The following is a 13,294-nucleotide window of genomic DNA, read 5'->3' on the forward strand; positions in this document are numbered from 1 at the left end:
TTCACTCATGGAGTGGTTACTGTCAGAACTGCACTGCAGCACTGCAACCCCCATTCTCAATTCCTGAAACACAAGCCAGAAATAATCCCTTTACAAGCAAAGCTCAGCTGACTTGACTTCCCCACCCTCAACCCAGCTCCAACCTCAGGCTAAGAAGAACTTCCATGGTCCAATCTCAGCAGGAAACCACCTTGAATGGGAAGACAAACACAGTTCTAGTACAAGGCAGGCTTTTTGATTAAGTGATATAACTGAAATATAAAAACTACAATGGGCGCACAGAGAAAGAGTCCAGTAATTGACTGAGAGATTCAGAACGGCTTCACAAAGGTTGACATGGCTGTGTGCCTTAAAGATGAAAGCAATTTTAAAACAAAGGAGGATAGGGTGGCTTAAGAACAGTGTAAGGAAAGAGTGAAGTCACTGTCAAGTTTAATAACAATGAATATCCGATCTAACTTTTATTACCTCCTTACTGTGGCTAAAGTTATTATTTTGACATTCCAGTGAATCCTTAATCCTATGAGGCAGAGTCTATTATGATACCCATTTTACAGGTGAGGCTACTGAGACTTCGGTTAGGAAACCTGATGAAGGCATCAGAGCTGGCAGTCCAGTGTGGCTGGAGAGGAGGGTGAAAGGAAGTGGATAAAGTATGAAAAGCCCTATCTATCAGAAACCCAATTTTTTTCTTCTGTAGGCACTGGGGAGCCATCAGAGGTGTGTGCATAAGGGAATAATATGACCAGGACTGTGGTTTCAAAAGATAAACTGCAGTGGCAGGAAAAGCATTCACAAAGACAAAGACTAGAAGAGGGAGACCAGGTAGAGGATGATGGTCAGATCACTGGGCAAACAGGATGAGAGCCGGAAGCAGGGTGAGGACAGAGGGAATGAACACGTGGGGATGGGGAAGGAGGACAAAGACGTCTAGAAGATGACAGAGATACACAGGGCTCTGGGTGGATGGTCGGAAGAGCAGCCAGGAGGAGATGGGGCAGGCATCCAAACAGACCATCAAAAATACATCTGGGGACCTCACTGGTGGTCCAGTGATAAAGAATCCACCTTCCAATGCAGGGGACACGGGTTCGATCTCTGGTTGGGGAACTAAGATCCCACATGCTGCTGGGCAACTAAGCCCGAGTGCCACAACTACCGAGCTCACCTACCTCAACTAGAGCCTGCATGCCGCAAACTACAGAGCCCACACGCCCTGGAGCCCGTGTGCCACACCTAGAGAGAGAAAACCCGCACGCCACAACTAGAGAGAATTCTGCACGCTGCAATGACGAGCCCACAATGCAATGAAATATCCCACGTGCTGCAACTAAGACCCGATGCAGCCAAAAAAATAAAGAAAATAAATGAATACACATACATCTGTTTATATGTCTTTCTGTACTGATGTGTGCGTTTACTGCACCGTTCCTTTTTTTTTTTCCACACCTTTATTAGAGTATAATTGCTTTACAATGGTGTGTTAGTTTCTGCTTTACAACAAAGTGAATCAGCTCTACATACACATATATCCTCATATCTCCTCCCTCTTGCGTCTCCCTCCCACCCTCCCTATCCCACCCGTCTAGGTGGTCACAAAGCACTGAGGTGAGCTCCCTGTGCTACGCAGCTGCTTCCCACTAGCTATCTATTTTACATTTGGTAGTGTATATAAGTCCCTGCCACTCTCACTTTGTCCCAGCTTACCCTTCCCCCTCCCCGTATCCTCAAGTCCATTCTCTACATCTGCGTCTTTATTCCTGTCCTGCCCCAGGTTCTTCAGAACCTTTCCTTTTTTTTAGATTCCATATACATGTGTTAGCATATGGTATTTGTTTTTCTCTTTCTGACTTACTTCACTCTATGTGACAGTCTCTAGGTCCATCCACCTCACTACAGATAACTCAGTTTCGTTTCTTTTTATTGGCTGAGTAATATTCCACTGTATATATGTGCCGCACTATTCTTGATGCTCCCGTGTGCTGCCTGAATTTGGTGGAGTTCACGCTCTTGATGCAACAACAGATAATGAAGTCAGATTTCAAGACGGAATTCCATGTTGGCGGGCAACCATTTAACTCCACATCTCACATCTCTGGCCCTAGGCTGCGCACAGCCATTCCACGCCGCCGTGCTCTCTGTGTGGTTGACCGGCGCCCGCTCTGGATTGATAACGAGCATCAGAGGAGCCCATCAAGGGTTTTTGTCTAAATGACTTTTTAGACTGCCGAGCTGAAGCAGAAGTATACCAGGCCACCACCGGTCTACAAATAGGTCTGAGGCTGTTCAAGCGTACACACATCAGACTAAGTTTTCTTCTAGTTCCTCCTAGGATTTGACGGGAATGAGTCGACAGAGTGTAGAAAAGTAAACAGAAGCTGAACACAACGTGACTCCCTCAAGGACTCCACTGAGAAAAACACACAGCTGACCACAGATAAAATTAATGCTGGGCTTCCAGTGCTGGAATAAACAACCCTTGCCATTCAAACCTGCTCCTTCCCACAATTTCCTGTTTTCTGGTTATGTCCGTGCCCTACGTCTAGCTTTGACGAGAGAGGCTGTGGAACCGTTTGATTCATTAGCAGGACTTTAGAATCAATAATCATCCTTCTACCAAGTCCTCAAAATGTTCTGGGCACTTAGCTCATAAATATTATTCTAGCTCCCACTTCCCACACTGCAAAAAGCCTAGCTCTTCCTAACAATGCTGACTAGAGGAGAACGAAACAGAAAGGAAAAGAAAAGAAATTCGACTTCCCGTTCCTCTGGAGACGGAGCTTTGAGGGGGCCCTGAAGCTCTGGAGGACAAGGGTGTCGTGTGTGGGTATGTCTGCTTTTCTCTCACTCCTGACATTCCCAGGAACCACTCATCCTTTAAAGCACGCATCTGAAAACGTTTAAAGAAGACATACCAAAATGCACTCTTACACACGCCCCTGACACATAATCAATACCCTTTTAATCACACACATCTGTATCTTGCATTAACCTTGCATCTCACCATAATTTAGGAGATATTGCTGTGCTTCATCTCCACATGTTTTCTAATCTGACATCACTCTGTAACAGACAGATCATCATAAAGAGACGGAAACATTTTCAAATGTGGCGGAACTCAGGACATGATTTGTAAATACGGTCTTCTACAATTTCAAAGGGTACTAAAATTCATTCGATGTCATCAATGGTTCTATTAGGTAGCTGAGAATCAGATCATTTTGCATATACACTGGAACCTTTTTATTTGGTTCAAATAAAGTGTCTCCTTCCCTCACTTTCAATCATCCAGTTTCAAAAAAACAAAAAACAACTGTCATCCTCCCACATCAGATCTGTGTGCAAAAGGTCTAATTTTTTCTAGGCAGTACGTAAACCAAGAAGTCAGATAAGGCAGATTATAACTGACGCAAACTAGAAACCCTACGTATCACAATATCATCCCATAGAAACGGTTGCCTGTAACATTTTCTCCTCTCTTTAAGGGGGCGATATGAGACAACAGCTTTCAATTTATTATAAATAAGGGAGGGGACTAACATTTGGGTACTAATAGGTGTCATTTGATGTGCTGAGGCTTATTAATATTTCCCCCTTTTCATTTCTATAAAGTTCCTCTTAGATAGAAATTATCCCATTTTACAGATTATAATTAAACTCAAAAGAAACTAAATGAGCATCCATGAAGAATCTTTTAGAAAGGTATCATATCTTGAAACCAAGCCTGTAAGGAGTGAAAGGAAATTCCACCACATTCACTTTGTTTGTATTTATTTATTGGCTGTGTTGGGTCTTTGTTGCTGCACACAGGCTTTCTCTAGTTGCGGCGAGCGGGGGCTACTCTTCGTTGCAGTGCACAGGCTCCTCATTGTGGTGGCTTCTCTTGTTGTGGAGCACGGGTTCTAGGCGTGCGGGCTTCCGTGGCTGTGGCACACGGGCTCAGTAGCTGTGGCACACGGGCTCAGTAGCTGTGGCACACGGGCTCAGTAGTTGTGGTTTGCGGGCCCTAGAGCGCAGGCTCAGTAGTTGTGGCGCACGGGCTTTGTTGCTCCACAGCATGTGGGATCTTCCCGGACCAGGGCTCGAACCCGTGTCTCCTGCATTGGCAAGCGGATTCTTAAACACTGCGCCACCAGGGAAGCCCACCACATTCGCTCTGGATTGGCAAAGGCGAGCCTACCCCTTTGGTGGGAAGACTTTACCCCTTGGTATTCAGACCTGGTGAAGCTAGGCCCCCAGACCACCATTCAGGCTCCACAAGGCCTATTCTCAAGCCAGCTCCTCTAGATGCCCAGCCTCAGAAGGAACTCAGCTGGACCACATCCTGAACTGGGGGGCGGGAGCGGAGGCAGGGGCCACACTCCGAGCTGCAGCATAACCATCACATTCCCTGACGCAGCTAATCTCTATTGCGCGCTGACTGCCAGGCTCTGCGGAGACGGGGTGAGCAAGACGGACGCCCTCAGAGCCACCCTACACCGGAAGAGGGTGCAGACAGGTAGGCTCGTGGTTCCTTCATAGGATGGTGAGGGCTCTGAGGGCTGAGCTGAGTCCTGAGGGACGGCCGGCGTGGGGTAGGGTGTGGCTGGCACAAACAGAGAGAGTGAAAGCAGTGGCTATCTGAATTCATGGACTCTCAGCATAGCGTTGTACACGCCGGCGGCTTCCAATGCTCTGTGATGTGTGGGGCGTTAAGAATACGGAACTGGGGCTTCCCTGGTGGCGCAGTGGTTGAGAGTCCGCCTGCCGATGCAGGGGACACGGGTTCGTGCCCCGGTCCGGGAGGATCCCCTATGCCGCGGAGCGGCTGGGCCCGTGAGCCATGGTCGCTGAGCCTGCACGTTCGGAGCCTGTGCTCCGCCACGGGAGAGGCCACAACAGTGACAGGCCCGCGTATCGCAAAAAAAAAAGAATACGGAACTAAGCTAGTGTTTCTCAAACTTTCTTTGACCATATCTTCCAGCAAAAATATGTTTTACATCATGATGCAGTACACACGTTACACATATAACTAGGAAAAGAACATTTGCCAAAACAATACTCTTCCCACTACTCAAACCCATTCTGATATTGTCTCTCTTCTTTCTGTCTCTCGTTTTCTGTAAGTTCTAGATAAAACCCTCGAATGGGTGGCAACCCATAGTGTGAAAAATACTGGTATAAACCTTTTAATAGGCATGACTGTCATTTCTTTGATATATAGTTGACCCTTGAACAACATGGGTTTGAACTGTGATGCACGGATTTTTTTCAATAAATACACTACAGTACAACCCAATGCCTGGTTGCTTGAATCCGAGGATGCGGAACCACAGATGCGGAGAGGGCCGACCGTGGACTTGAGCAGCCTCAGATTTTGGTATCCGAGGGACGGTCCTGAAACCAATCCTTCATGGATACTGAGGAACTTCTTCTTCTGCCTTCTACCCTCCTTTTCTTCCTTCACTCCTCAAAAAACTACCGCCGAAGAAATAAGAACACTACAGTTTCCTGAAGGTCTGTTATGTGCCAGAAACTGGGCTGGAACCTTGACACGCGCCCTGTCTCATTCATCCTCACACAGCCCTGCGGATTAAGCATTACTATTCCCATTTTACAGATGAAAAAGCCGAAGCTCAGTGATCAGGAGACTCGTTCAGTAGACCGTGACGGAGCCAGGATTCGAATCCAGTTCTGTCTTGCTTCAAATCTCCAATCACCCTACTGTGTCTTTCATGAAAAGTTCTTAAGTAATTAAAGCTAACGTAATAGCAAGAATTTCCTAAGTCCCCTTGAGATAACTCAAGTCCTTGGAGTGTTATGGAACCAGGTTTGGGAGGCCTCGGCAGAGATAAGGGAACTATGAGGTGGAAAATATCGCGGGTTTAAATTTCATTTCCTTCCATGTCCTCTGAGTACCCCTTAGTAAAGACACTTGTGGCAGGTCACCAACAGAAATGGTAAGTGAGAGCTACTGGGGGGCTGGCCTAGACAATCCCCCTCAAGGCAGGCAGGCTGAACAGAGCTGCCCGTTCTGAGTGGCTCATACCAGGAGCACCTTGCCCGGCATCTTCCAGGCTGTAGATAGTCCATACATATTCACAAAACGGAACGCTAACACAGGCAGAGCGAAAGTAAACACGGAGCATGGCTCCTGCTGGTTTATTTTTAAATTGGTCCAAAATTACGTTAAACGAAACTATCTGTTGAGAAGGACGTGTCTTTGGAAGGATAACTAAACGTATTTACAGCACAGACACTTGTGTTCTTTCAGCCCCCTAACTGAAGATACATTTGACACAGATACAAGGGATATTTAACGTGAGCAGGTCAGGACAAATGTTCAACTCCCCCAAAAACTCTCTGCAAAAGTGACGATTTGGGGAAATTACTGGCAAGGCTCCGTGAAGCGACTGCATCATAAACTGATCCTTCCCCTGACTTAAAATAACGGGATGTTTGGCGACAGTACGTTAACTGGCCAGTCATTGGCACTGCTACTTCTAAGTGATGATACTGCTCAGAATACTTTAAGAACTGATGTATTTTCTACAAACACATAATAAATGCAACTGTGACACCTACAATAAGTTAAATTATTTATTTGACAAATGGCCTTTAGGGTTTATATTCTTTGTGGGGCTTGCTGGGTAGCAATACATTTATCGTTTAACTTGGCATACCAACTCACATACAAATATATGAGCCGTTTTTTGTCTAATCAGCTAGTGTTATTTTCCCAGCACCTCTTAGCAATAAAAATATTGCCAAGTCCTCTTTTCTTTGCAAGTTCCACGATGGGAAAAAAATCCTGAACGTGCAAAAGAATCCACTGCCTGCTGATGAAACGTAAAGGCTTATGAAAACATGGCATGTCCTCAAGTAGATCAGTTTGTTTTTAAATGTTTTAGTAGGGTACACTGATGCATTAGGAACTAAATGTGTATTACGCCTAATCTCACACCTAGCGTGTACTATATACTTTGATCATTCTATCAAAAGATCAAAATTTAAATATTAGGTAAATTATATTTTATACATGTTCTCCTTTGCATGAAGTCAAACAGGAAACTTGTTTCTTCTCTAAACACACAAGAATATAAACAAGCAACATATTTAGACCGAAGAAAATACTCACTACTTCATTCCATTAAAAAAAAATGCCCCTGGGTATCAATTAAAATAAAAAGCTTTTATGTTTTCTTAAAACAATCCTAAATGTCTGCTTGTGTTTTCAAATATTTTCATCGTATTTTAATATTTATTTTAAAGTTTCTTAAGTTAATTACATGTTATTTTTACAAGAAATGCTACTTAAATACTCTTCCTGAAAGCTCTAAGAGGTTATGTAAAACAACAGAAATGACAGCAGAAATTAAAGAACTGATATTGAATCTCCAATAATCAGAAGTTGCCATTTTCATAACAACTGAATGTAAAGTATGAACCTTAATTGGATCCTGGATTTTTTTAAAAAAAGCTATAAAAGACATCCTTAGGACAATGAGGGAGACGTGAATATGGACCAGATTTTAGAAGTTATTATGAAATTTTTGTTAACTTTCTGAAGTGTGATATTGGCTCTGTGATTCTTTAAGAAAATTATTCTTAGTACGTGCATAAGGTCCTTTTTAAGAATGAAATATCTTGATGCGTGAAACCAGCTTGATGCCTGAAACTAACAAATGGTCCAAAAATAATAAATATATCTGTACATATACTAGATAAAAACATGAAGCAAAGACTGCAAAATGTTAATAAGAGTTACATCTCAGTGGAGGATATACAGACGTTCATTGCATTATTCTTTTAACCATTTTGTATATGAAAATTTTCACAATAAAAAGTTGCAGTGGGGGAAGAATAGTCGTTTTCATTTAAGCACGTATGTGTATCCACTCCTGAGCCAAACTAGGGGCAGATAAAATATTCCTTTATATGGACACAGGATGTTTCATTTTCCAGTAGCAGTATACTTCAGAGAATCAATTTTCCACCACTGACCCAGAGAAATTATGGCAGCCCTTCTGGCCAAGATCACAGGGAACAGCTGATTGACACACACCACCTGATTTAGAGCAGAGGCATCAGGATCCCCAAAGGGTAATCCATGCTGACCAGTGAATTTACATGCCAGCCTGTGCCCTTGGAAAACTAAGGGTGGAGAATAGGGGCCTTCCAGCATGGAACCTTTACAGCAGACAGAACCTGCAACTTTGCTAGGCTCGTTTTCTGGGAGACAGCGTATCAAGCTGTGACATGAACGTAAAGCTAAATTAAACATCTAAACCATCGATTCTACTCATTCACCCACTAAAGATGGATTTCTGTCTTACCTTGTCTCTCTGCTCCATAAAGTGGACTACCAGGTTCAACATTCAGCAAAAAAAAATCTGAGATGCTACTCCCAAAACTCAACTTAAACCTAATAACAAAGCACTAGAATTGTGTAAGAAATTTTAGAGAGAAAACCTGTAAGCATTCCCTTTAGATATAATGGAAGTATTAAAAAATAAGACTCAGACCTATGAAACAACATAGCAGGATGTTTCTCATCTACAAACAGAGGTTTTTTTGTTTTGGGGTCCAAATCTCAACAGTTCTGGGCACTAGTTCACTACGAAGTCAGAGGGCCAACCAGCCGGCCATGACTTGCCGCAGAATCTGATATTCTTTTTTAACTGGAGTGAACTGAAACTCAGCAGTAAGCATTGAACTTTCAAGTGGCCTGATGCAATCAAAGACTCCACTTCAGTTACACTTCTTTTTTCTGTCCTTTTATTTTTATCATCTCTTTTTCTCCCTCATTCAATGCTTTATCTATATGTGTGTGTCTTGTGTGTGTGTGTGTGTGTATATATATACATATATGTTTGTGTGTGTGTGTAGATATACATACACATAAACACATTATGCATACATATACACATATACATATATATTTGTTGCTGTCTTCTCCTTTTCTTTTTCCTGTCTTTCCTCTTCCTGTCTTTCCTCTTCCCCTCCCAATTCCTCCAGAACCACCCAAAGGCATTGGTAAAACCCAGTTAAACTTCAGGCTGTGAAGCTATAAAGAATCCTGACGTGGCCCATGAAGCCTGACGGAATCAGGCCACAGGCTAGAAGAGTTACGGGAAGAATGGTTCACTTTCCTTTAACCGAAGAACAATCATCCTGTTTATGGGTTGTCAGGGCCCTTTCCCTTCTAGGGACAGCTACCTACCTTTGATCTTTAACCAGCTCACTACACCTCTCTTTAAGAGAAGCAGGCGACCACGACACTGGGATCTCACTTATTGCTTCATGTTATTCTAGTAAGAGGCATGATACAGGAGAGCTGAAAACATCAATGGTTTGGGGCTACCTGTGGACTTCACTTATCCAAATCGTGGATTCTGTTCAGTGCCACCATTTTCTGATTTCTTGAAAAGTTTCTGGTGTATTTGCAAGCACTAAGTTAGGACCGAAGGAAATACAAAGAGATTTTTTTTTTTTTTAGGTTATTCATCAGAGAGGTATGAGCGCATTACGTTCGTTTACCAACAACTCACCGTCTATGAAAACTCACTCCCATGAGTGAAGCATGAATTAACCATGGGCCCTCCATCTCCAGGAGACCTGAATAAACCTGTTTCCAAAACTCCAGGGAGAATGAATCTCTGGCAATGCTCCAGCCAGAAGGCGAGGGATCCTCTGCCACCTCCAGGCTGGAGAAGCCCCCACAAGGGAACCAGGAAGAAGACGGCTTAGCAGTCAGTGCCAAGAGCCCACCGCTGAAAATAATCTGGGTGGAGGGATGCTCAAAGAGTGGAGAAACACATGCCGAGGGCAGCAAGGTAGCCATTTGGAAGCACCGAACAATGTTTACAGTTTGCAGGCTCTAGGAGTGATCTGAGCCCCTTACCGAGGCTTATTCTCTCAATGCCTCAATTTCTTCATCTGACAAATGGGGAAAATAATAGTACTCCTCAAAGTCACAGGGTCTGTAATGATTAAATGAGTCAGTAATGCACACAGTACTTAGAACAGGGCCTGGCACATGGTAAGCACTGCATAAATGCTACCTAATCGCTAGTATTATAGGCTGGAAGCATGCCAATGGAAAAGCCTACTAAAGAAAACTTACCTTCTTTAATCCCCACCAAGAGATCTACTACTAACCAGCTGGAAATACCCAGGTCTCAATTCTTTGATTCCCTTTTTAAGCTCCAGCATCTCTGGAGTGGTCTCAGCTAAGGCCAAAGGAGCGAGACTCCTTTCTCTAAGCAACGAGGTTCGGGCAGAAAATGCAGTATGGCAACATATGATAAAAATGGAAACTGACATACGAATAAAATGCCAATCTATCTGACATGCATTTCAGAGCCCAGGTGTTCTCAGTGTGTAAGTTCTGCAGCTTCTAACAAATGTCCCTAAGTCTGCAACACTGTGAACCTCAAGAACCAACCTTCTGGTTGAAGACACACACAAATCACCCTGCACATTAGAAAGACATAAATGCAATGAACTTCAACAAACTACATGGCCCCAAAGTATGTGGCATAAACAGGTAATTGGCCACTGCCACACCTGGGTGACACAGCAAGTCAATTCTTCAGAACAGGCAAATCCACTCACTTCCATATTCTGGGGCTGTGCCACACCTGGCACACTATGTTGACAATACTTACGCATTACAATAGGGCTTCTTTTCATAGCCTTTGTAGTTGTTCATGTTCAGAGCCATCTTGCAGACTTCACAATGGAAACATCCTTTATGCCAATACTGAAAAAATAAATATTTAAAATTATAGTACAATGCCAGTTCTTTCCAGGATGGGTACAGAAAGGAGACATTTTTTTTTTTAGTGCATCACAAGTCCCCGTATCTGAAAATACTACAACAAAATGACTGTAGGTACCAGTGGATGTTTGCTGACTTTCAGTTAAGTAAACAAAGAAGCCAGTTATTAAAATGGAGTTTTAAATGACTCTCCACCATAACGTACAGACTCAGATGAAAGAAATGTCACGGGCTCTACCCGTATTACACTTCTATGAGCAGCCAAAGAGGAATTCTGCGCTTGGTTAATGGAGAAATGGAGCCTGTGAAGTGGCCTCAAAAGGAAACCGAATCCAGTTCAAAGTGCCTAAACAACACTGTTTGTAACATCTCGATAAACATGTGCTCACCGGAAATCAGGCAACCCGAGGTGGCCGGAGGGGCACTATGTTAAGTACCCCCGGCCCCCCCATCCCTGTCCAGCTTCCACTAAATTGCGGAAAAGGCGGACTCTGTCTGGGATGGCTATAGGGATGACGGCGTGCTCTTATGAGGCATTTGTATGACCACACGCAAATTTCACAGGGACCGCCTCCGGCTGGGTTCAACTGTCAGTCGCTCAGGCTAGCGCCAGGGTCTGTCTCCCAGGCTGCTCAACTCCATCCACGCCCGGGAAGGGCAGGGAAGCAGGGCTGCAGGGGCCGGTCTAGAGCCACTTCCTCTGGAATTCCCCAAGCGGGTGGATTAGCCCCCAGTGGGTCTGGCTCGCCGCGCTCAGCCCGGGCTCTCCGGCGGGGCTTATTCTTAGCAATGCGGCAGCGGCCGCCCCACGACATGTTAATTACTATCTGCCTCCCCACCTCGCCGCCCTCACGCGAGGCGCTGGGGCGGGGGTGAGGTGGCGATCCGGGCGGATCCCTGAGGTGGGCGTGCGGGGCAGTGAGGGGTCGCAGCGGAGGTGGGAGGCGCGCGGTTGGCCGAACTGCCCCTGGGGGCCCAGCCCGGGCCGCGCACCTCCAGGCGCCCTCCGCAGCCGCTCTGCCGCCGCCCGCACCCCGACAAAAGCCTCTCCCGGTTCCAACATCACGATCGCCAAGCGTGCTCTCTGGCCCTCCTGCGGGCGTCTTGCTTCGCGTGCCCTCAGCCGGGGGCCAAGACACACAGACGCGCACACACACGCACAGACCCACTCTTCTCTTTCCATCCCAGATGCCAAAACTTCTCCGAGCAGGTGCAGCCCGGCGCCTCCTCGCTCACCTTATCCAGGCAGTTGACTTTCTCCGTGGGATACACGACTTTCCCGCAGCGGGCGCACTGGGGGTTCATTGTCGCGGTTCCCGGGGGCGGCGGCTGGGCGGAAGCGACGACGGCTGGGGGCTCCGAGGAGCCGCTGTGACATCCCCCAGCGAGCCCCGCACCGCCTCCGGGCAGGCGGGAGGGCGGCGCGGGCCGGGCGCCGGGTTCTGGCGTCGGCGCGGGGCCCGGGACGAGCGGGCCGCGCGGCGCGTGGGGAGGCGGCGGGGGCGCGGGTGGGTTCGCGGCGGGGCCTGGCGCCGGGGGACGGCGGCGCTCTCGGGCTCGGCTCCGGCTCGGACTCCGAGCCGCTCTCTCTGCGTCGCTAGCGCTCCAGGTACCGGTGACTCACACAGGCACTCGCTCCCGCCCCTCGCGCTCACTCGCTCCCCCGCCTCGCCGCCGCGGCGCAGGCCAAACCCACCGGCGCGCCCCGACCAAAGTGACAGGGAACGAGCACGTTGGGCCCCGGGGAGGGCGGGCGAAGAGGGGGAAGGGGGAGGGCAGACACAAGGAAAGCTCCGCAGACCGCGCGGGCTGCGACCCGGAGGCCTGTAAGGGAGCCTCACGCTGCTGCCGCAGCGGGGGCGGCCAGGTGGGCGGCGGCGGCGGGGGGAGGGAGCGGTGGGGGTGAGAGGACGCGGAGCTGGAAGGGCTCAAACCCGCGCCCTCACTGCCGCCCTTCCTCCTGTCTCCTGCGCCGGCTGGTGCAGCCCCCCTCCCAGGCAGACTGACATTCTCGGCACCCAAAGGTTGCGCGGGGAGCGCGGGGCGGGGGTGCTCCCGCCCTCCTCCTCCCGGACCCCGGGTCGCAGGCAGCGGCGCACCAACGCCTGCGCAGCGCCCAGTCCCCGGGCGGAGGCTGGTCCGGGCGCGCGCAGCGACGCGCTGGGGCCTGGGAGCCTGGAGACACGCGGGGAACCCGGAGACTCACGTACCTGCGGCGCCCCCGGCTGTGCCGCGCCGCTCCCACGGGCCTCCTCCCAGAGAAAGCGTTCCCCGTGTGCCTGCGCGAAGTCCTCGGACCCTGGATGGGAAGAGACGTCTCTCACTGGCTCCTCACCACTGCACTTTTTGTACCTGTTCTTGGAGAACGACTGGTCATTTTAGGCCCGAATCAAGCCCTTCCTGATTAACTAAACGGTCGTCATTCGTTTTGCTGTGTGTGTTTGTATACACTGTAAATTTGTGCAATTAAACACCACGGGGACTAGGAAAAGTTCTTCACCTCTAGGAAGGGAAGCAATTACAAACGCATGG

The 13,294-nt window shown here is 47.6% G+C and overlaps 1 protein-coding gene across 2 annotated transcripts in view; it reads right to left on the reverse strand.

Annotated features, from left to right (window-relative positions):
• Positions 1-12,067, reverse strand: part of NEBL (nebulette) — a 339,842-nt gene extending 327,775 nt beyond the window's left edge. For both annotated transcript variants that reach the window (XM_065872791.1, XM_065872790.1), the window contains exons 1-2: positions 11,999-12,067; positions 10,650-10,744 (exon numbers count right to left, since the gene is read on the reverse strand). In XM_065872791.1, the coding sequence (XP_065728863.1) occupies positions 10,650-10,744; positions 11,999-12,067 (164 nt within the window). The remainder of the gene's footprint in view (positions 1-10,649; positions 10,745-11,998) is intronic.
• Positions 12,068-13,294: the final 1,227 nt, after the last annotated feature.

This window comes from Phocoena phocoena, chromosome 2 (genome assembly GCF_963924675.1).
Source record: "Phocoena phocoena chromosome 2, mPhoPho1.1, whole genome shotgun sequence".
Lineage (NCBI taxonomy): Eukaryota > Metazoa > Chordata > Mammalia > Artiodactyla > Phocoenidae > Phocoena > Phocoena phocoena.